This window comes from Suncus etruscus, chromosome 10 (assembly GCF_024139225.1).
Source record: "Suncus etruscus isolate mSunEtr1 chromosome 10, mSunEtr1.pri.cur, whole genome shotgun sequence".
NCBI lineage: Eukaryota > Metazoa > Chordata > Mammalia > Eulipotyphla > Soricidae > Suncus > Suncus etruscus.
Window position 1 is genome coordinate 74,967,190 of NC_064857.1, and position 24,827 is coordinate 74,992,016.

A 24,827-nucleotide genomic window follows, 5' to 3' on the forward strand; every position below is an offset into this window, starting at 1 on the left:
TTTACTTGAGCTTTCCTAGGGTTTTACTATTAAAAATAAATTTTTTGCTAATTAGCCTTATAGACCATCTGAGAGCTATGTAATTTAGTATTTCTTCTCACTGGTGACTTTAGCTGGTGTCATTTTCTATCAATTTCCTGAATTTATGAATGCATACAAATATAAAATTATAATTTTTACTACATTGAATATATAGTGCTTATACTGAATATATACTTTATAACTATAAATCAGATAATTCCATGGAGTTTTCCTGATTTGTGTTTCCCCTAAGCTAGAATTCACAATGACAACTGTAACAGTGACCACAGAGCTTCCCCAAAAGGACAAGAGAGAAGACAGTTCTTCTTTGTATGAATCCACATCAGCTCACATTATTGAAGAAACTGAATATGTAAAAAAGGTATGTGAATCGCTTCTTGGCCTTTTGGGTAAGATCAGGTGTGAAAAGGTATGTGAATGCTGAAAATCTTGTTAGCATGATAGGCATTTAAAAAAGAAAGAGCCAAGCCAGAGAGGTGGTGCAAGGCATCCCATATCAACAACAATAGAATCTAGAGACCTAAACTTTAACAAACTTTAACCTATTTAAAATTAAATGGGTCTGTTATACTGGCAGTCCAGGGGGCAAAGGGGATTTGACCATTGGTGGAGGAAGGTCAACACTGGTGGGGATGGCCCTGATTCACTATATATCTGAAATTCAAAGACAAGCAAAATTTAAAAAAATTAAAGGAAAAATAAAGTCTAATGTATGAATTGTTGGACTTGACACTCTATTTGAAACACAATGAGAAGGTACAATACTAGTTTAGCCAAATATAATCTTGGGAGTGGAAATTTAAACACATGTTTAGTTATTCTCCTGTGGCTATGAAACTCTGTTTTTTCTCTTGGAGTAAAATTGAATAATGGTCCAGGAGGGCTCAGAATACCTATCAGCACTTTATTTGTCTCAAGCTATGCCCCATAGAATTTCCTACTGTTTTATTTTATTTCCCAGTTGTTTCATGAGTATTGATGCTGTGTTCCTTTGAAGATCGTATGTTTCCTGCTGAGTGCCTCATTCCTTCTCAGAGTGCAGGGTAACTCTCACCAGTGACAGTTGGCATGCCATTTTATTAAAAATGTCAAGTCTAGGGTCAGATATGTGGCTCAAGTGGCTTGCATGATGACCTGTATTTATTCCATGACTATAATTGTATGCCCAGCCCTAAACACTGCTGTGTAGCCTTGGATCATGACAACTCCTGAAAGTGGCCCTGCAATAACTATAAAACACACTATGTAATCTAATGAGAGCTAAGATGATAATGTCTGCCATTTTACATATTATGAGGAGCTGTTTTTTTAGAACATATGGGAAAATGTGAACAGCGTAGCTTGTGTAGATCCATTAATTCATCTTGAGTGTCTTGCAGTTCTATTGGCCGCTAAGACTTGACTCTTGTGTTTCATGCATATATTTCTGTGCTGTGTTCTAGTAATTATTCAGAGGTAATGACTAGATAATAATTATTTAATAGTAATTACTCAATAGTAATTGTTTGCTACTAATTACTAAGAAGTAAATTAGTACAAATTACTATATAGAAAAAATAGTATCAAATGCTATGGCTAAATGGTAATTACCTTGCATTATATTGATTTAGGTTATTTTTTAATTTTGACTTAGAGATAAACCAAAGGCTTATTTTCTGCAATCTAAATGATATGAGCCTAAATGAAATTTAGATTTATGATAGCTATTAAATCTAAGATCAGTATGCTAACATTACTTTCTAAATAATCCGAGTTCCCTGTAGCTGGTATTAAGAAAAAAAAGTGTTCAACATTAAGTGTCTTTAAAAAAATGTTTCTCTATCTAGATTCGAACTACTCTGGAAAAGATCCGAAATCAAATGTTTAAAGATGAAGTTGGACCTAATAGTACAAATCACAAACTAAATGGAAAGGTAATGAATTTATCAAAATATATGACTCTTATTACTTCAGATATAAATATAACATCATATCATAGACTTAAATTTTATGGTAATGATTGAATTGGTTGCTATTTTGGATGACAAGTGATGACATATATAAAATGCTTAATCACAGGTGGCATTAATAGTTCCTATGGACTTGATGAGATCTACTTGGATATTTTAAAGAGAAACTACATATCCAAAATATCTGGAAAGAGATCACCAGTTAAGATAGTTGGCAGTAGAATTTTTTTAATGACAAAAATATGTTTTTCTGTTCATCTGCTTCATACCTATAAACACACCATCAACGTTATTGGGTTAGAGTCGTCCTCAATCATGAAAAGTTCTGTTTTTTATTTCCATAAATATCATAAGTATATCATGGTAAAGAAACTAGCCAATTTTCTGTTAAACACACTTAGATTCTAATATGGGTTCTAGAAGTTATTTTAGGTATCACCTTGGGCTATTCTTTTCATTTTTATTCTATTCTTTTCATTTTCCTCAACTGTAAATTGAACATCCTTCTTTCTAGTATTTGCATACTCAGAAAAAAGCATTTATATGAAGCATCCAAAAATTACCTGGAACATAATAGGTGTTTATAAGTATACATGTAGTTATTATCATTGTGGGTAATGTTAACTAAAGCACTCAAGGTGTTCTTTAAAAAGGAAAAAGGAAATCTTGTTTACTTGGGATTCAGTAATTGCAAAATGGCATACACTGAATCAGGTAGAAACCAAAAGCATGCTTGGAAATAGAAAAGTCAGGAATTTTTATGGCAAGAAAAGAGGTAAATGAGGCAAGTGGTTCAAGAAAAGAACTTAATAGTATTTCTAAGTTTTCACTGTACTTATCTATCAGTAATTGATTTCTGACTTTGTTCTCTGGCAAAAAGTCCCAATCTCAAGTTCTCACAATTTGCATAATTTCTCCCACAATTGTTTGCATGTTTTCTTAAAATAGTTGCTGTTTGGCCTCATTCAAAAGTCTTGGGATTAGTTCAAACAAGGCACTCAGTGCAGTTGATCTGTAAGGACTTCCTTGCTCTCTTCTAATGATAATTTAGCACAAGTCAACTTTTCACAGTATTTGCAATATCTAACAATCCCTCAGCCAGTCTTGAAGTCTTTGGAAAGCCCAGGAGAGACAACCACGTCACTGTGTCTCATAGATTCTCTCTTCATTGCTGTGTAAACAGAGTAGTCCCCAGTTTTATGTGTGTAAAGTTGATGCAGATGATTTGGAGACTTCCAAAATTTCCTCAACTGTGCTTAGTAATAGATAAGATTTATTTTAGTATGTAGAAGTTTTTTTTTTATCAAGTTTTATAGCAGTAATATTCAGTTTTAAGATTAGAAATCTATTAGAGTTAAGAGATAGTACATTTGTTTTGCATGCAGCCCACCCAGGTTCGATACCCAGTGCTCTGTATGCTAACCTTCCTTAACCCCCCCAAAAAATCCCACCAGGAGCAAAGAGCCAGGAGCAAGCCCTGAGTACAACTGGATATGGCATCAATATTAAATAATAATAATATATAAATAATAGAAATTTATTGTGGGATAAATACAAGGAAGCATCATTGAAGAGTGACTATTATAAACTATAATTATACTAGGTTTGCTCACATTTACTTATAATGCAGCTCACATCCAAATGCATTTATGTCTAAAGCTTAAATTTTAAAAACGATTCTTATAGTTATTATTTGTTCTTCCCAAGGACTTAATGATTAACTTAAACTATAGGAAATATAAAAGCTATAATAGGCATACTTATACCTTTTTAAAATATACGAATCAATTCATATTTGAGCAAGTATAGAAGCTAGCTAGAATCATTTAGAATCCTCATTGATATTTGAGATTCAAAGATTTCTTTTGTCTGTATTGGCGTGAACCTTCTTTGATATGTGCAATGCTGATAGGCCATTATTGCTGACATTGTTTGCAGTCAGGCCTGTGATTTTCATGTGTGCTTATTGCAGCAATATCAAAACATGGAGAAAGACTCTGACTCCAACCTGGATCCCTCTTGTTGCAGTCTGGATCTGCTCATAGAGAAGATGAAAGGAAAAGATCTACAACTCTTAGAAATGAACAAAGAGAATGAAGTATTGAAAATAAAGGTAACACTATTACCAAAAAAAATATCTGATCTTTTATATTGGGCCTTTGAACCAATATGGTATGTTAAAGCAGACAAATTTCCACACTCATTTATAAATTGAGATATAGGTGCATATATAAAGAATAAGATTGGGGATGGAGTGATAGCAAAGTGTTAGGGCATTTGCCTTGCATGTTGCCAACCTGGGATGGACCAGGGTTCAATCTCCGGCATCCCATATGGTCCCCTGAGCCTGCCCAGAGTGATTGCTGAGCACAGAGCCAGGAGTAACATCTGTGCACTGCTGGGTGTGTCCCCAAAACTAAAAACAAAAAACAAAGAATAAGATTATATTCCACAAATTAAATCTCACTGTTTTATTTTTGAGACAGTTTCTAATATTTTTTTAATTTAAAAAGTTCTGTGAAGATGAATGCCAGATGAATATTTGTACAAGAATGGGTCTCCAATTAATAGGTTTGTTAGAAGGATTGTTTATACGTTTCAAATAAATATTTAAAGTGCTTATACATTTAACAAATATATCAATTAGAGAACATGTAGTTAACTATCTCTTTTTTTGATTATTTATTGTTGAACGTATTTGAATATTCCCTTTGGGATTTATTTTATATGCAGTGCTAAAATGAGGAAGGCAGACTGATATTGTCATTTCCTTAGGTTAAATCCATGAAACATTCATAATGCATTAGGATTAATGTTTGTAGTACATTAATCTTACTTGGGAAAATATTTTAGGAAAATATTTGTTATTGCTGTTGTGGAATCATTGATAAAATGTCTGCAAAGCTGAGAGGGCTCCACAGAGACCCAGATTGTGGGATCCAGATGAGCAGGACATTGCTGAGCGGAAGCCTGTATAATCCCCTTAAGTGTCAGCGCCACAAAATAGGACGGGAAGGTTACATTTTCTTGATACATCATTGTCCTTTCCCCCTGTCCATTGCCTGCAAAGGAACAAGCTGTGGCTTACCAGTCTCAGTTTTTAAATTGTGCTGCCTTTAACCCTTTTCATTGGAAATGCCAGAACATGCACACTGACCTTTGTTTCCTAGCTGGAAGCCTCCAGAGAAGCAGGTGCAGCAGCTCTGAGAAATGTGGCCCAGAGATTATTTGAAAACTATCAAACTCAGTCTGAAGAAATTCAAAAGAAGCATGAAGACAGTCAGCAACAGCTGCAGGTACTATGCACGCTCACAGCTGGGAAATCGCAGTCGTGAAGGATTTGCTTCCTTTTTGGACTCTGAGATTAGACATGAACCAAGCTCTATTCACGTGGAAATCAGCCATGGGGTAGAGAGGCTGATACTGTGACCCCCCCACTCTTGTTTTACCTGCACAAAGGTATTGTCAGGCATCAGTGTTGCTTGTCCGGTCCAGAGCATTGCAGATACCTGGTAGGGGCACTGGGCCATATGCCTAGAACTCTGTGTTGGTCCAGCAACACCAGGCACAGATGCCCAGAAGACCCAGACTGAATTTGCCCTAGGAGACTCCTTGTGTCTGGAATGAAAGAGGTGGACTAAATCACTCTTTAAATATATTTTGATTCTAGAATAGTTATTTTTATATTAAGCCAGGGTGGGAAACCTTTTTGTTCTTCCAAGGGCCATTTGAACAATTAGTTCTAGCATATCATTCATAGGCCAGGCAATAATTTAGTGATTGCAAGCTGGATATTTCCTAACCCTTATTAACTAAAAGAAACAAAAAATTACTTATACTTGTATGTGCATATTTAAGATTTTTGTAGAGACCACATCTGACAGTGCATAGGGTTTCTACTTGGCTCTGCATTCAGGAATCACTTCTGGTATGCTCAAGGGACCATGTTGGGTACTGGGGATTACAGGTCAGCCACATGCCAGACAAGCTCCCTAACCACTATACTATATCTCTTTGGCCCCAAGATATTTTAAAATATGTTTTAACATTTTGCCTTTATGTTTTGTGTTTTTATTTAGGCATCATGATTTATAAGCTTTCTTAGTTGAGTTTTGGGTATAGAATATCCCAACACTAATTCTATCACTAGTGCCCACTTCCCTCAACCAATATCCCCCTCTTCAGCCTACATCTTTGACAGGCACATTACAAAATCTGGGTGCTGTAGTTTGGATCTTATGCTTTCAATTTTGTTGGTTTCGTGGTTCAAATATATAGAAATACCGGGCTGTTCATTGCCAATATATTCAATGAGACTGCCCTCTACCCTTACAGAATTTCATCTACTTCTTTATTTTCTCTTCAATCTCCTTCCTTCCCTATTCCTTCTACTATAAATAGATAAATTTAATTTCATTTATTTTGCATGTGGTTACACAATTTCCATGTAACATTTCTTTCAGAGGTTATCTTTATATTGTACTTAGCTCCTTTGAAGAAAATTAGCTAACTATAGAACTGGGACTTTTTCCCCTTTGGGTACTCATTTCTAACCCAGTGGTCTGAGACTACTTATTAGTCTGAGACACTTAAAATAATAGACTTATCCTTATTCCAGTGCCATGCTGTTTTGATAACTATAGCCGTATAATCTATATTACTTTTTTGAATACAGATACACCAAATATGTTCATATTTATATATAAATATTTTAACTTGCACCTTTGCTTCAATATCTGAAATATATATACTCCAACCAATGTTTCCTAGAAGTAGAAGAGGTTAAAAAATACCCATGTATGTGTTTTTTTTTTTTTTTGAAACACAGAAAGCTGGTGCAGGCTGGAGAGGGTGCTAGGTATCTGCCAGCTTCGATGGAGATAGCAAGGGTCATGACCTCACTGATCTCATTTAAGACTTTGGTGTTGTAAAGCTCCCAGGCATGCAGACGCAGGCTCAGAGCCAGAATGAGGGATGGAATCTCTAGAGTGAGGCCTTCCCTGTGTAAGAGATTTTGTAACTCGGTTCAGATTAACCAGTGCAACACCATCTCTGCATATCCATCCCCATTGAACCAGGGGTTCTTAGTTTACAGTGCCCAGAAATGGTGTCTTCTCTATGGACTAGAGCGTGCTAGGGGGCCCTAGGTTAGAGTTGTGCCAGGAATGCCCATGTGATGGTTTCAAGGGAGGCAAAGTGCCTTTTTTAAGTTATAAAATTGCTAGTTCTATTAAAACACTCTCAGATGCATGTGTACCTGCCAGTTAGAAGCCATCTGACACACTCCCACATGCAGCCTCTGGGCTCCAGAGTGAAAACAGAATCTTTTCCATGGTGTCTTATTTTGTTTGTTGTTAGTCACACAGAGAAGAGATATGGGTACACTCAAGGTCTCAGTGGACCATGCAGTGCCTAGGACCAAACCCAGTGCTTCATCCCATGCATGGGCTGTAGTCCTTTGAGCCATTCTCTTATACCTCTGACATAAACCTTTAGCACAATGTCTGCCATATGGCCTGGAAGATGGAGATCATTATTATGCTTATATGTTTTGGTTAAAAAATGTTTCTTTGATCATATAAGAATTTAATTTGATTCTAAATCTCTTTTGTTTAGAAAAGTAAAATGCTGTTCTTCTAGTTTAGTGACTCTCTAATACCAATTCAAGTGACAAGCTTTATGATAACACATGTAAAGTCTTGGAATAATATTTATATTTTGCTCATTATTCATTGATTTTTATATAGTTGTTGTTCATCAGGTTTATTTAGAAGGAAACACTTAATTCAGAAAAAGCAATTCTAAACGTGTGTGTTACTTAAGTTTGAGCCACTCAAAAGTGTTTACAGGGCAATAGTATCCATATAGGTCTCATAGAAACAATAGTTGACGATTGTATTTCTAACCAAAGGTTATCAAACTTGAAAAAGAACAGAAATTGGAACAGCACGTTGAAAGTCTGAATCAAGTTGCTCAAAAGCTTGAAGAAAAACATAATCAAATCACAGAATTAGAGAACCTTGTACAGAGAATGGAAAAGGTAAGTCTCTGATAATTAAAAGTATTCCTTCATAACAGGGTAAGGGCAGGAAGTGAAGAGAACAAATTTAAAATAAATAATATAACATTGAACAAATATATTATTTACTTCTCCTAAATGTTAGTTTTACCTTTACACATTGATAGTGATTTTTAATGTGGTTCCTGATATTTCTCTACGAGTTCTACAACATAAGCATTGTCTGACACCTTTCCCCTTAGCCAATGTAGCTTAGAAAGGAGAGCCATGAAAATGGAAGCAGAAGAGTTATAACATTTATATATTTCTATATATACATGAAATTTCCATTCTTGGCCACCCAGATCCATTTTAAATTTGTAAGAATTTAAAGTTATATTTTAGATTTGTAAGAACTTAAAGTTATATTTAAAAATTTACATTTATATCTTCAAATTGAAATCTATATTTTTAAATTTAAATTTATATGGCTGCAGGGACAGGCAAAGTTCACATTAGAAGATGTTAAATCAATGAAAACCTTAAAAATGGAGTGAAGAGAGAGTACATCGGTTAAGGAACTTGCCTTTCATAATGCTACCCCTGGTTTTATTTCTGTCACCACATTTGATCCTTTAAGCCCTGCCAAAAGCAATCTCTGAGCATAAAGCCAGGAAAGCAAAAAGCCCTGAACACTTCCTGATGTGGTTTCCACATTAATACACTCCCCAGAAAGCAAAAGCAAAACTTTAGAAAAAAAGTAATAGAATAAAATTATTAAGTTTTTCATGCATTCTTTAAATAATTGACACTATATATGTATATAAAAGGTGAATACATAAATATAATTGTCTTGGAATTTGGAATTAAAATTGAGTAATAGCAGTTTTAGTAGCAAAGCAAGTATAAATTGGTAGATTCTGTAGGCATTGTAAATATTGCCCAAGAAATTTAATGTATTAATATAATACCAATGTAGGCATTTTACTCATTTACCCACATTTAAAAATTAATAAATAAATTTAATATATAGGTAATTTAAATTTAATGAATTAATATAGTAGCCAATATGAATATTTTAAATATCAATTAGGTAATTAATATAAATATCCAATGTGTCTCTGTGCTTTTATTTTGTTTTATGAGAATGTCTGGATAAAAGTATTCTAGAATGTTACTATAGCAGTATAACATTTTAATATTCAGCTTCTTGTCAAAATTAATTAGGTTCATTTAAAATATTTCCCAAGATTTAATTTATTGGATGAATTGGTAATCTTGATAAAGATCCTATTAGTAACCTATGGAAATTAGATAAGCCAAAACATAATTGAACCCAGCAATAATAGTATATACCTATCTCTGAGGAATACAGTGGATCACAGAGGGTTTTTTGTTTGCTTGCTTGTTTGTTTTTGGGCCACACTCAGTGGTGCTCAGAAATCATTCCTGGTAGTCCTGGGAGACCATATGGGATGTCTGGGATCAAACCTGGGTCAGTCACATGCAAGGCAAACAAATAACCCACTGTGCTATCACTCCAGCCCTGAGTAGTATACTTTTGTATACTAACCCTTGAGCTAGAAAGTTCTCTAGGCCAGAAGTGGCAATTTATTTTAATGATTGATGTTTTAAATAATCCATAAAATTTTGATGAATAATTTATAGTATTAAAAATTAATTCTTCAATATTTACACCAAAATAAAGAAGTCAAAAAAATCAATCAATAAATATATAAGTGGAAAAGGATTATTTTGTGCTTTTTTTCTTTTTTCTTCTTCCGAGACTAATGTGTGGTGCTTGTCTTTATTGCTGTAGTGCTCACTGGATATTTTATTTGATATTTCTTTCTGTATTGTTGCGGTGTTTCAATTAATTTTTTCCTGTCCTCTCTCAAACTGAGGTTGAAAACCTCTAGAAGGACTCTGCCCATTTTCAGCTTATTTGATTTTTTTACCCCATTCTATTGCTTTTCTTTCATTCAAACAAAACCACATAACTTGAACTATCTAACTCTGCCTCTCAAATAGAGGGGGAAACATGGGAGATTACCAGGACCAAACACATATATGATCACTAATAGTAAGCTAGACACAGAGGGGACCACTTACTCTAGCAGCCGGGGGGGGGGGGGTTGGGGGGTGGGGATGATGGTGTGGGATATGGGTGGCAGGAAGGGAATGGGGTTGGAGGGAGGACAAATTTGGTCATGGAAATTCCCTGATTCAATGCTAATATGTACATAAAATACTACTGTGAAAGATATGTAAGCCAATATGGTCAAAATAAAAATTAAAAAAAATAATTAAAAAAATAAAGATTTTTCTTGAGAGTAGGGTGAGGAGTCTTTCAAATAGTACTCAGGAGGCTTAGGATCTCTTCCGGTGACTCAGCTAGCTGATCCAGAAGTTTAATACAGGGGCATAACAATACTCAGGTACTCAAATGCTCGGGCCTGAGCTGCTGAAAATTACTGGGCTACCTTAGTGGTACTTGGAGTCTCTAGGATCACACACACACTGAGTGGCACTTGCATACTTCCAGGACTGCATCTTTGATGATGCTCAGCAGGGCCATTTGGAACGAGGGGTGTCAATCTGGCGGCATTTGCAAGCTTGCAATGATCCTTAACCTCTTTACTATTTTTCTGGCCCAAAGAATTATCTTCCAATAAATAACAAACCAAGATAAACATGAAATGTGATTCAAAATCACATTTCAGGACAGTAAATTGAGTTGTTTAAACAAATAACCCAATTTAAGCTTGGTTTCTGATCACTTCAAATCCAGTAACACTGGGTCAGATTGAGTGGACAGCTCTTAGTTCCTGAAATGACAAATGAGCAGTGAATTTGACTGTATATCCATTTCATTGTCTGTGCGACTCTAGGAACCCTTGTTAAAGGTGAGATCAGCTCAGAATTCTAAAGTCTAATTGTCAGACCAGTTAGTTCCTTGGCCAACTCTCTTATGTCAGGCAGGTCTAGAGAGAAATTTGTAAACACATTTTCCCCTTTCCTAGAAATTTAAGTGTGGCATATATAGATTATGTGGCATTCAAACAACTCTTCCTTATATTCTTTCCTTTCCTACAGGGCCCCATATTTATTGTATAGGAATGTACTCCCAGAAAGTGATTTAGGATAGAGTTAAGAAGTAGTGCCCGAGTATTCGTCATGATATTGAGCCATAATGATGGTCTACATCTAGGGCCTCTGTGACAGAGTAATTAAGATGCCCACAGTGCTGCAAATCTTAGAATAACCTTCTAGAATATTCTATCCAGTTTAGTGACTTCCTAGAGTGAGTCTTTCAGTAGAGGCATATGGGGACACAATGGAGAAGCAATGTACACAATTGTAGTTTCTTTCCACTTATGGAACATAAACACAATCAAATAAAATTGCAAGAGGTTAATCTTAGCAGCATTGTGGCTGAAGGAGATCCAAAAATACAGGGTATGATAAGGATTTTTTTAAAAATATCTTTGGCGAAGGTGGACAGTATGTCATAGACTGACAGAGAAGGAGTCCTAGACTTTTGATTACATAGGCGAAAGACCTGCTCTATAAGGTCAATGAAAATTTAAAACGAACATCCATAACAAATGTTGATAAATATTGCCCTGGTTGTGGGTGCCCCCTGGAGAAGGATTCATTTTCTACTCACTTGAACAAGCCACTGCTCCAGTAAATAGCCATTAGTGGTATGAGGTCTGGTAATGAACACATTACTTAAAACCTTCACCATCTGGCCCACTTTAATCAGGAATGCAGTGAGAATGAATTCCAGAGACAGTGATAAGCCAGCAAAAACACCCAGTAAGAGCATGTACATGTGGCATATGTTCCTTTTACCAGCACTGCAATTCTGTGTCATCTTAGTTGTGTTAGAGTGCCATTGATTTTAGTAGTGTGGAGCTCAAATGTGCTTTTGAGACCACCTTGTTCCTGCTCCTCATTTTAGAAACGAGGACAGTGGGAACAAGGATCATTCCATAGTCCTCTAGTTACCAGTCCACAATCCTTTGTAGTATGCTCTTAGTGCCTCTGCTGGTAGACATAAACAACATCCTCATTCTTAATCATTCTGGTTGTTAACATGATTGGCCCTAGCTTGACATAGTGTGGATTCCAAGATGACCCACAGGTAGGAGAACCCTAGTTCCATAGAGGTTAGGTTCACTCACTGGGTGGAGTATTATTTCCAGAAAACACTGTCCCAGAGAAGTTGGTATATTGTTGCTTTCTATCGTTTAAAGGTTATAAGATTTCAGGCTAGTTACTGGAGATGTAGCCACGGCAGAATACTTAACTTGTGTGGCCTGTATGAATCTCATTGTGAAGATTTGCTCACCAAGAGCAGGTCCATAGATATGTATCTCCAAAACTTTATAAAGACTATATACAGTCTTTTGCCCCTAGTATGTCATTAAATTATGTTTTCTAATATGTCATTAAAAAGACATGGTTATATTGCCACAAGACATATAAATGACATTTGTGCTCATATGCCATTAAAAACACAAGCCATTGTTTTGAATTCCAGGTTTTATTTTTATAATGCTGAGGCTCAAACCCGAGGCTTCACACATGACAGACCTATTATTTTTTGTTGAGCTGCATTCCTGGTCTTCATTTTTCTTCATAGTGATAAGGTTCAGTGAAATTAAAATCTTGGCAAAAGCTATGCAGTCACGAGTTCTCAAAGTAGGTCACTCCATATGCAAAATCGTCCTGATGTTTTTGCTGCATAACACTGCCATGTATAGTACTCTATAAATATTGCAGCAGGAATACCTTTAAATAACCTTTCAAACACATCAACATGTCTCTTATCAAATTGAAAAGAGTGGTTTCAGGGACCATTTGGGATGTCAGGGATTAAAGCCAAGTTAACCATGTACAGGGCAAAACCCCTCCCAACTGTATCTATCTCTCTACCCTTTGTTTAGCTATATATTTTTTGTGTAGTCTAATTATGAAGTGATTTTATCACATATAGACAGATGCTCTGTGAAATACATTTACTTCTTTTCTATGTAATAGATGTCATGTAAGCATATGATCAATTGCTCTAGTGTCTTTAGATATCAACCATTTGGTGTCATAGAGGAAAAAAGGAGGTGTCCTATGTATGGGTGCAGCTAATGCCTTGAGCAGGCACTTTGTATTTGGAGCAGGATAAAGAGAGGTGGGTGGAATTTTACTGATCTGATTATATTTCAGCAGTGGACTGGAAGAGCAGTAAGAATTCTCTGAGGATAAGAAGAGAAACGTCAACTTGTCTTGACATGTCTCTGAACTACTTGAAACTTTGCAGGAGAATGCTGGGGCAGGATTCAACCTGGGATGGTTTTAACAGCGTCATATAAATTTAGTTCTTTAGTTCAAGCATATTTTTTTATATTACAAGAGGCATCTTTATGAACAGTTTTCAAGAATGTCTTACACGCATGTGGTGGAGGTGGGGGAATGTGAAAAATAAGCAAAAATTGAATTTTTTTTTTCTTCTTAGGAAAAAAGATCACTGCTAGAAAGAAAATTGACTTTGGAGAAGCAGTTACTGCAACTCAAGCCTAACACCACAAATGCTAAAAGGTTTGCAAGATTTTTCCCAAAGCAAATGTACTTCCCCACTCTTAGAAACTTCCCATACCCAGGCATCAAAACTGGCCAAGTAAAAATTCAGGAGGAAGGAGATGTAGGAGTAATAGCCATGATGCTCCCTCTTACACTTTAGCTTTCCTTATTGACCCTCTTCCTCATGTTGCTGTGGTAGGGTAACAGGGCAGATCTTGCTGGGTTATAGGGAGACTGGTAGGAGCATTAATTCTTTTAAGGTTCAGTAATGTGTTAACATGTCCTCTGTGTCTTTCTTTGCTATTAATGATGCTATCTGAACTGTATTACTACATTGCTTTTCTTTTTTTTTTTTTCTTTTTGGTTTTTGGGCCACACCTGGTGGCTCTCAGGGGTTACTCCTGACTCTGCACTTAGAAATTGCTCCTGGCAGGCTCAGGGTACCATATGGGATGCCGGGAATCGAATCCAGGCCTGTCCAGGGTCAGCTGCATTAAGGCCAACATACTGCTGTGCTATTGCTCCGTTCCCTTCTTTCTTTTATTTTTGTAAAGGAGTTTCTGTCATAACCATTTTCAAGCACTCCAGGTCAAGTTCAAAAGGGACTTTGAATCCACAATGAAAATCCACAGAGCAAAGGAAACATCTGTAGAGGGCAGGAAAATGGAGAACTTTTAGAGGATTGAAGAAATGGGCTGTCTCTGAAAAATAACCTTACCAGACTAGGGAAAGATGAGTTCAGGACAGAGGACTGACGGTAGACATGAATCTAGTCCTCAGCCAGAGCTAAAATTCAAAATTTGTTCACTAAAAAAGAGAAGGAGAAAAGCAGAATGAAGCAAAAATAGTCCAAGTCTGACTTGGAAATTTCCTGGAAACAATAAGGAAGAATTTGGAAAGCTTTGCAGAGGCAGGCTGGCCCTGAATATTCATAAAATATAAAAATACTATTAGTCAGTAAAGTAAAAAAAGATCTTTTGTTTTAGGATGACCCAGAAAATCTTGTTCCTTAGGGTGGTTGTCATTGTTGTTATTGTTATATGATGAGATTTATCTCCATAGAAAATTTCAAAAATACAATACAATTTAAATTAGCATCACCAGAATGGACATTCTGTATCAAAGGACCTTTATTTTCATAATTTCTCTATGTGAATAATGCTGTAGTAAACATAAGGATAACGGAATCTTTTTGCAGCTCTGAGAAGTATTCCTTTAATACTTATCTTGAAGGGGGTTTGCTAGGTCAAATGATAAATTTAATTTTGGGTATGTGTGGGAACACATGTGGTGGTGCTTTGGGCTTACTTTTGGCTCTGTACTTAGGGATCATTTGTAGTGGGTCTCAGAGAACCAGATGAAGTACTGGGATTATACCTGGGTTAGCCACATGCAAGGCAAGCATTCTAAAACATTTTTTGAGGGATGTTCATATGTTCGCCAATTTATGTTCCCACCAGTGGTGCACAAGTTTCTTTTCTCTCCAAAGTCTTGCTAATTCATATATATATATATATATATATATATATATATATATATATATATATATGTTTTGATTTTTGGGCCACATCTGGCTGTGCTTAAGGGTTCCTCCTGACTGCACTCAAAAGTCGCTCCTGGCAGGCTGGCAGGCTGAGGGACCTTATGGGGTGCAGGGAATCGAACCTGGGTCCATCATGGGTCAGTGGTGTGCAAGGCAAATTCCCTACTGCCTACTGCTGTGCTGATTCTTATCTTTTTGAAAGTAAACATTTTAAGTGGTGTGAGATCAAATCATCTTATTCTAAGTTTAAATTGCATTTCTCTGTTGATTAGAAATATTCTGCACCTTTTCACATATCTGTTGGCTATTTGAATTTTTTCTTTTAAGTATCTCCTTATATGCATTCAATTGGATTTATTTAGTACTTTGGTACTGATTAAATGAATCAGTCACAAATACAGTATATGAAATCTTATTGGAGAAATAAATTTGTAGATATTTTCCTCATTTCATAGGTTTTGTTTCACTTTGCTGACTGCTTCCTTACAGAAAAATTTTCAAGTGAAATTATTTTATTTGTTGATTTTTGCCTTTGTTGCCTTGTATACTCAGTGTCATATCCAAAACTCATTGCTAAGACCAGTGCCAAGCAACTTTCTCCTTATTTTCTTCTAGGAATTTTATAATCTCAAGTTTTCTCTTTAAGTCCCTAATTTATTTTTAATTGATATTTTGTATTATTTGGTGGGAGAGTTGGTAAGAGATATCCAATTATATATATACATATATATATATACATTTGTATTTATATATACATATTGTTTCTTGGGACACACCCAACAGTGCTCAGGAGATATTCTTGGCTCTCTGCTTAGGAATTAATCCTTGTGGTGCTCAGGGGACCATATGGGATGCCGGAGATCCAACCTGGATTGGCTGGTGCAAATGCTCTACCTGCTGTACTATCGTTTCAGCCTCTCCTATTGCAATGTATATATGACTAATATTTCCAATTTTGTTCTTGGTATCTTTGTTAAAGATCACTTAACTTCATGTTTGGGTCTTAATGATTTAAATTATTGAGTGTATTTCTAAATTCTTTCTTCTGCTCTATTGACAAATATGTTCATTTTTATGCCAGTTCCAAACTCTTTGATCCATACAACTTTATCTTGTACTTAAAAGTTAGAAAATGTTGTGTCTTCAGCTTTGTGCTGGAGACCTCTTGTGATTGCACATGTAATTTATGATTTATTTTTATTTCTGTAGAAGATTGTATTGAGATTGCATTGTATCTGTAGGCTGCTTTGGAGATTTGGCTCATTTTAACTATGAAGTTATCCAACTCACAAATACAGATGTCTTTAGATTTGTTTCTTTTTCTAAAACTTTCATCCTTTATAGAACTACAGTTGACATAAGAACAGTAGACAGGGACTCTGAGTACATTAATGGTGGTGGTTGTGTACAGTAATGTTGCACATCAATATTATAAATATAAACACTATTACCTAAACTATGGTAGTTTTTATTTTATTTTTTCTTTTTTTAGATAAAGAAAATTTAATTTTAAATTCCTTAATTAGTGCTTTATAATTTTATTTATGTCTTTCTCTCCTTTGGTTAAGCAAATTCCTAAGTATATTTTATTGTGACATAATTTAAATAAGATCTTTTCTTAATTTCCTTTTTAAATTTCCTTTTTTTGTTATCAAGCTATTAAAATGTTGCTAATTATTGTGTCTTCCTTTGAAACATAAAGCTCTACTAACTACATAAATTCCAATATTTTTAGTGCTGTTTTTAGAGTTCCTGTGTTCATATCATAAGCAAATAGAGATAATTTATTTCTTCACTTTCAATTTGGATGTCTTTTTTTTCTTTTTCTTGTTTCCTAGTTAGGACTTTCAGGAGTATGTTGAGTAGCTCTATGAGCCTCTTTACTTGGTTTCAGACTTTAGAAGAAAAGTTTGTTTTCCCCATTGATTAAAAGGTTGCCTATATATTGCCCTATCTGGCTTTAAAAGTGTTGAAATAAGTTATTTGATACTTATTTTGTTGAGAGTATCAATGGAATGTCATTGAATTTTGTTAAATGCTGCTTCTGCATCTGTTAGATGATCATGTGCTCTTGGCTTTCATTCCGTTAATGTAGTATATCACATTGATTGATTTTCATAAATATAATGTTACTGTTGCTCTAAATCTTTGCCAAGACTTGGCATTTTCAGTCTTGTCAAATTTTATCTATTTTTATGGTTGTTTGGTGGTATGTATGTGTGATTTTTAATTTACAGTACTTGGAATTTTAATGCTGTTCAGCATCTTTGTATATTTACCATCTATTTGAGTAGCTTTTTTTTATGATGATGTGCTTTTTGAAGTCACTTTCGAAGTTATTTTTTTACTGCTTCTCTGTCCTATTTGATCACACATATATATATATATATATATTTCTTATATATTTTTTTTAATATTTTTTTTGTTTTTTGGGCCACACCCAGTGACACTCAGGGGTTATTTTTGGCTATGCACTCAGAAATCACTTCTGGCTTGGGAGCCATTTGGGATGCCAGGGGATCGAACCGTAGCTTGTCCTAGGTCAGCATGTGCATGGCAAACACCCTACCACTTGCACCACTGCTCCAGCTCCTCCTTATATATTTAAAATATAATGTCTTCATTTGTTCTTTGTGTAACTAATAATATGAAAAATTTCTTTTCACATTCATTGATTTCTAAAAGTTAAAATACTGTTTCTAGTCAAATTTATTCTTCTTTATAATTTTGTCTCACATTATATTAAAACTATTTCTAGTCCAAATTCACCAAGATTCTTCTTGTACTTTTCAGGTCTTGAATTTTAGTCACAGTGTAAGTGTAATCTATAGGTATTATGAGGTGAGAGTAGAATAAACTTTCTGCTTTATATGAATCTTTACCTTAATCAGAATCATTTGCTGAAGAGACCAGCTTTTTTTTTTTTTTTTTTTTTTTTTTGTCACATCCAGCAGTGCTTAGGGGTTACGCCTGGCTTTACACTCAGAAATCACTTCTGACAGGCTCAGGGGATCATATGCATGCTGGAATTTGAACCACCAACCTTTTGCATGCAAGGCAAATGCCTTACCTACATTCTATCTCTTCGGCCCCGAGACCAGCTTTTTAATAGCAATCTGTGGAATGAGTTTATTGTAATTCAGGTGAAATAAAATGATGGGTAAATTATTTTTCCTTATGAGGACATGATCTATAGTTTTGTATGAACTCTCAAACTTTTATATTTGCACACTTAAAATCAGACTTGCCTGGGATATATTGGCTATGGATTGTTTGAAACAGTGAGTGAGCTGAAGTAATATTAACATGTTACCTTGTATAAAGCTTATTTTACAAAAGTACATTCACTTTATCTCTTTAAGTTTCTAGTTTGCCACAATTAGAAGCTACGATTCTTTTTTTTTTTTTTTTTTTTTGGTTTTTCAGGCCACACCCATTTGATGCTCAGGGGTTACTCCTGGCTAAGCGCTCAGAAATAGCTCCTGGCTTGGTGGGGTCCATATGGGACGCCGGGGGATTGGGGGATCGAACTGCGGTCCTTCCTTGGCTAGCACTTGCAAGGCAGACACCTTACCTGTAGCGCCACCTCGCTGGCCCCTAGAAGCTACGATTCTATTGAAGAGAAACACATTATTTCATGTAAGTCGTTAAAAATGCAGCAGGAAGTGGTTCCAGAAGAAACATCTAGGGGCCGGGAAGGTGGTGCTAGAGGTAAGGTGTCTGCCTTGCAAGCGCGAGCATAGGACGGACCATGGTTCGATGCCCCCTGCATCCCATATGGTCCCTCCAAGCCAGGAGCGATTTCTGAGCGCTTAGCCAGGAGTAACCCCTGAGCGTCAAATGGGTGTGACCCAAAAACAAAAACAAAAGAACAAACAAAAGAACATCTAAAAGGCAATAAGAACATATATGACATACATTCTAATCAAATGGAGGTAAAACATGCCAACAAAGTAAGATTTGCTTGGACATGTAATTGCCTGATAAATCCAATCAATGGATTTTCTATCACTTGGAAAAGAAGCTTATGAAATCCACAAATGAGAAAATTTAATGCTCTCATCTATATTTAGCAAATTTTGACTAATAACCCAACATGCTTTAATATTTTTTTAAACACAGCTTTTGACAATATAATCTTTTAAAGTAATACAGGTAGAAAAATTCTATTACACTTAAGCTAAGACAGCTGGTATGACTTTTTTTTAAGTCAGGTGCTTCCAAATTTGGTGACTTCATCACAATGAACACTGCCTCTTAGCACTCAGAATTTGTGCAAGAGTAGAAACAGTCTAGCTATGTGGACTTTTGGAATGACTGACTGACTTAGGATTTATTTAACATTGTAAACAATAGTAGATACTGACTCAAAATATTAGTGGGGAATTAATGTTCTTAATTTTTCTTGCTTGGCCAAAGTAGGAAGAAAAAAATGACACAGATGATATACTGAAAAATCCTAATTCATATCACTGGAAATGTGTGTGTGTGTGTGTGTGTGTGTATGTGTGTGTGTGTGTGTGTGTGTGTGTGTGAGAGAGAGAGAGAGAGAGAGAGAGACAGAGAGACAGAGACAGAGAGAGACAGAGAGAGTATATATGTGTAGTCTCTGTCTTTTACCCTCTGATATAATTTTTCTATATCCTTGTAATTCTCTTTGCATTCCAATGGGTGGTAGGTGTTTAGATGTTTAGAGGCAAGACAGCTTTTTTTTTGGGGGGGGCTACATCCGTTTGACGCTCAGAGGTTACTCCTGGCCTTGAGCTCAGAAATCGCTCCTGGCTTGGGGGGACCATATGGGACGCCGGGGGATCGAACCATGGTCCTTCCTTGGCTAGCACTTGCAAGGCAGACACCGGCCCCGGCAAGACAGCTTTGACATGTAAAAACTTCAGCTGAATAATAAACTTGACCCTTTGTGGGAGGAAGTGAAAGGGAAAGTCACAAGTGTCCAGAGGGTGCTTTTGAATTGTATTGCTGTCAGTCAAGTTCATAGTATGCATTTCCTAGTGGGACAAGGGTGTTTCACTCACAAGAGTCAGGCTGGTACATGAGGAGAGCATGGTGGCACAGTCATCAAGTAACACATTAGCAAGCTCTCTTCTCTTTCTCTGGGCCTTTCCAGTTGCCGTAATCTTCAGGCAGAGATTTCCCTCCTCCATGAGCAGATCTCTCACCTGCAGTTTGTGATTCATTCCCAGCACCAGAACCTGCGCAGCATCATCCAGGAGGTGAGATTTGTTAAGTGTGTGACTCAGGTAGATGAGAGTTGGGAAGACCCATAGGAGCAGCTTATCTGGATTCACAAGCACAGAGACTCCTGCCCCATTTATATTTCCCTTTGAGATCTTATGGATCTCTTTGTTTTCAGTGCCCTCCCTGTCTCTCTGTCACAGTTGATCCTGTTCTCAATGAGGACAAGTGGGACATAGTGTTGAGCCATACTGTAGATGTTTCCATGATTGTTTTTTCAAGTGTTCTAACTCAGTTAATATTCACTGATTTTTATTGACAATTAAAAAATGTTACGGATAAAGAGCTACTGCCCACTCTCTAAGAGAGATGAACTGTTTTATTATAAAAAATAAATGTATTCTTCTGGGAGAACATCACAACAAGTGAAAGAGAAGAGGTGACTGCAAAAGCAACCAAATGGATGTGGATTTTTACATTCATATTCTCTGCTTCAAGATATGTATTGATCTCAGCTAGGAATTCTCCAAAGATTTAAAATTATACCTCATTCACCAATTTTTAAACCATAGTTTTTCTCTGAGGGCAATAAGTAATGCAGTGTTTTGTGGAACATTTTATAATATGGTTTACAATATATCATATCTTTTCCAAGGATGTTACCACGCTACTCCTACCACAGTACTCATATCCCTCACCTCAGTCCTCTGTTTCTCCATCAACATGCATCTTCCTTCTCTTTTGCTCACCACAGCTCTATTGAATCCTTTTAAACACTTCAATGCCTTACTGACTGTCATATTTGTGCTTGATTGTCTATGATTGTCACCGAAAGGTCCAAGGATAGTGATAGCCCCAGAGCACAAGGAAGTACCTAGGCGGTCTGCATATTCTGCCTTTGTCAATGAGAAAACTGAGGTACACAAATATTCAATGACAGAGCTGATAGGGCCACACTTGGCCATAGATCAATGTGTCTCTCTCTTTCTACATTGTTCTTTATCTCATCAATCTTCCTTTCCAATTTTACTTGCTTCTTGGCAGATACTTTCTTCCAAAGCAAAGTGTCCTTACCTCATTATGCAGCTGGCTGACCAGATGTCTGTCTTAAGGAGCTTCTCTCTATGACAAGGGTCTTTTGTCCTATCCACTGCCTCTGCTTTTATAGGATAAAAGTGGTAGAAAAATGAGCCTAAGAAGTAGACAGGGAACTTTCAGCAGAATACTCTCTAGTGAATATGCTTTTAACAGATTTTTTTCAAAAAGATTAAATATTTAATAGCATCACCTGCATGCTCTCATCCCCAGATGCCATTGTGTCCTGCTGTTTTCTGTACTCTCCCAAGTCTGCTAATGCTTTAGGATTTACTAGTTTTTATTTGATAAACATATTTGACCACAAAAACATACAAAATTTCTGACTTACCAAACTACTCCCTGCTGTCTGACATGATTTTCAATTGTGTTTCCTAATTCTTAGATGGAAGGATTAAAAAGTAATTTAAAAGAACAAGATAAAAAAATTGAGAATCTGAAAGAAAAAGTTAGCATACTTGAAGCCCAGGTAAGGAGTAAATCTACTGCATAGTTTATGTAAGAGTGGATATTCATATATTTGTGTGTGTACAGTCAATGTGAGTCTTCAAGTAACAACATTTACGAGTGTGTTTAAGTAGGTGTATTATCTGTGTAACTGAAATTCAGATATATATGTGAATGAATGTAAGTGTATAAGCATACATCCTTTTGGGAATGAGCAATTCTTGATTGGGGGGAAATTAATTAAATTTGATGTTGTTACATCTTATTAAATACTCAGTAAAACTTCTAGTTCATCACATTTTTTAAGAATACTTGCTTCTTGGGGCCGGAGAGATAGCATGGAGGTAGGGTGTTTGCCTTTCATGCAGAAGGTCAGTGGTTTGAATCCTGACATCCCATATGGTCCCCTGAGCCTGCCAGGAGTGATTTCTGAGCATAGAGCCAGGAGTAACTCCTGAGCGTGGCTGGGTGTGACCCAAAAACCAAAAAAAAAAAACAAAAAAAAAACAACTTGCTTCTTGAGGAGACATATGCCAATGTCTTTCTATGTGGACTGAAATTGAAATTTGCTCATAATCATTCTTATTAGAACTCAATTCTAGCCATGTAGGGCTGCAGATCAGAACAGAGTAATCATTTTCAGTATATGGTCCACAAGTTAGCAAGTTATTACTGTTTAGCCACATTTGCATAATTTATACCATATAATTTTTTTTTAAAAAAATTAGTGTTGAGTGTTTATTATAATCCAGGAAGTCTTATAAGTGAGTGGTCTATGTGAAGAACAGAACAGAGTGTTCCTGAACTCTTCTCTCTTATACTTTTATTGAAGACAACTTGAAGAAATGACACATTAACAAGTAAGTAAATATCAAAGGAGAAATAAGTACTCTGAGAAGGGTAGAACAAAGTGACACAGTTGGAAGTCAGGAAAGGCTTCTTTGAGATTCTCTTTGACCTGGTAATAGTAGAGCCAGAAAAGTGTTTGCATCAGAAGGCAAGCCTAGGTCTAGCCTCTCCCTAGTCAATGCTTCATTATGAAGCTCTAACAGTGGGATAATATCTTCAGGGGATGCTACTGACTGCCATTTTTGAAATTCATCAAATAGCTGGGAGAACTGATTTAGTTTATGAAAAACTATCACCGAAACTTGAACAACCCTTTTTTTAAAATCCCTTTTTAAAATCAGGCAGCTAGCAGAGTTTTAGGGCATACTAAATATATATGTGTATATATATATATTTATATACATTTAAATTATATATTTGAATATATATTTACATATAAATATATATGTATATTTGGTTTATATATGTATGTTTGTTTTTTGGTCCACACCCAGTGGCACTCAGGGGTTACTCCTGGCTATGTGCTCAGAAATCGCTCCTGGCTTGGGGGACCATATGGGATGCAAGGGATCAAACCAGGTCTGTCCTGGGTCAGCAACATGCAAGACAAATGCCTTACCACTGCGCTATTACTCCAGTCTCTAAATATTTTATTTTGTTTAATCCTCAATTCTTCACTGGGAGGAGGTTATTTTTTACTACATTGCATAAGATAGAAAACTTAGATTCAAAGAAGTTAAGAAATGTATTCAAGATCACTCAAATTCATTTGCTTTTAATTGATTTTGAAATATATGTCCCCCACTCCAGTCCCCCATTATCTACTTATGTTTGATGAAATAAGTATGTGTATGTATTTGGGGGAATATATGTGTTTGTGAAATATATAAATGTGTGTATTTAGAAAACAGTGTTTATAGCGTGTAAGTCTTCAGCATAATATATATAATTTTTTTATTTTTGGTCAAAATTGTTATATTAAAATGTTCCTTATTTTCTGTTTTGTCATAGAAACAAAAGCTTTTTCTTGTGATTTTCTCTCAAGCCTAGCAGTGTTTTTCCCTTCCCTTCATAAGTAAGATGAAATGTTTTGATTAACTATATAATTTTTATTAGAAGGAAAATTTTAATTTGGGGGGAATTGGACCCATATACAGTCATGCTCAAGAATCACTTCATTCCATGACCTTATGTGGTGCTGGGGATAACAAACAGGAGTCATCTGCATCAAGTTCCTTATACACATGCACTCTTTCCAGCCCCATTTTTTTTGTTGTTGTTGTTGTTGTTTTTGGCCACACCCAGTGGTGTTCAGGGATTACTCCTGGCTATGTGCTCAGAAATCACTCCTGGCTTGAGGAACCATATGGGATGCCAGGGGATCGAACCACGATCCATCCTAGGCTAGCGTGGGCAAGGCAAATGCCTTATTGTTTGCACCACTACTCTGACCCAGCCCAATTTATTAAAATAGTTTTTAAATCTCTTTTTATTTATTACCAGAAAATTTCACTTACTGTCACCAAAATTAGTTTCCCCCTGACTTTCCATTGCTTTCATTATCTTGATCTGCAACTCTGCAATTCATCTGAGTTTTTATGCCTTACTAGCTTCTTCACTCATGACTTGCTTAGACAGAAGTGCATCTTCAGAAATTACTTCTTTTTAAAGCTTCTAAGTTTATGCTACTTTAGATAATCACTCTTATCCCTAAATTTTAATTTAATTCCAAATCTATATTGATAGCAAATTATGTGTAAAAGTTATCTTCTTTTGGAAAACTGTCAATAAATTATACTCGGATAGTCATAATTATGGCAGACATGTTCTGATATGCTTTTGTGGTTTTGTGAATTAATGATGTTATATAAAATTCATGCATATAGGTAGAATAGACAGTGAAAAACTAAAAGAGCCATGAATAAAGAATAAATACATAAATCCTATATATGAAATACATGAAAGTGGAAATTGAAATAAATCAAAGTGAAGGCAGTCTAACATGACTACTATACTCTTGTATTGCTTGGTATCATAATCTTCGGGGGAAACTAGGAGCTTATTTTGGAAAAAAATGGAAACAGTTTTCATATAATTATTCAGCTACATACCATTTTTTAATTTCAAT

At 35.8% G+C, this 24,827-nt stretch overlaps 1 protein-coding gene across 1 annotated transcript in view; it reads left to right on the forward strand.

Moving 5' to 3' along the window:
* Positions 1 to 286: 286 nt before the first annotated feature.
* The window catches only part of CCDC68 (coiled-coil domain containing 68), a 30,140-nt gene continuing 5,599 nt past the window's right edge, over positions 287 to 24,827 (forward strand). Inside the window, exons 1-8 of the mRNA XM_049782156.1 lie at positions 287 to 403; positions 1,869 to 1,955; positions 3,964 to 4,104; positions 5,162 to 5,287; positions 7,903 to 8,031; positions 13,508 to 13,590; positions 20,241 to 20,346; positions 21,789 to 21,872. Of these exons, the coding sequence (XP_049638113.1) occupies positions 287 to 403; positions 1,869 to 1,955; positions 3,964 to 4,104; positions 5,162 to 5,287; positions 7,903 to 8,031; positions 13,508 to 13,590; positions 20,241 to 20,346; positions 21,789 to 21,872 (873 nt within the window). The remainder of the gene's footprint in view (positions 404 to 1,868; positions 1,956 to 3,963; positions 4,105 to 5,161; positions 5,288 to 7,902; positions 8,032 to 13,507; positions 13,591 to 20,240; positions 20,347 to 21,788; positions 21,873 to 24,827) is intronic.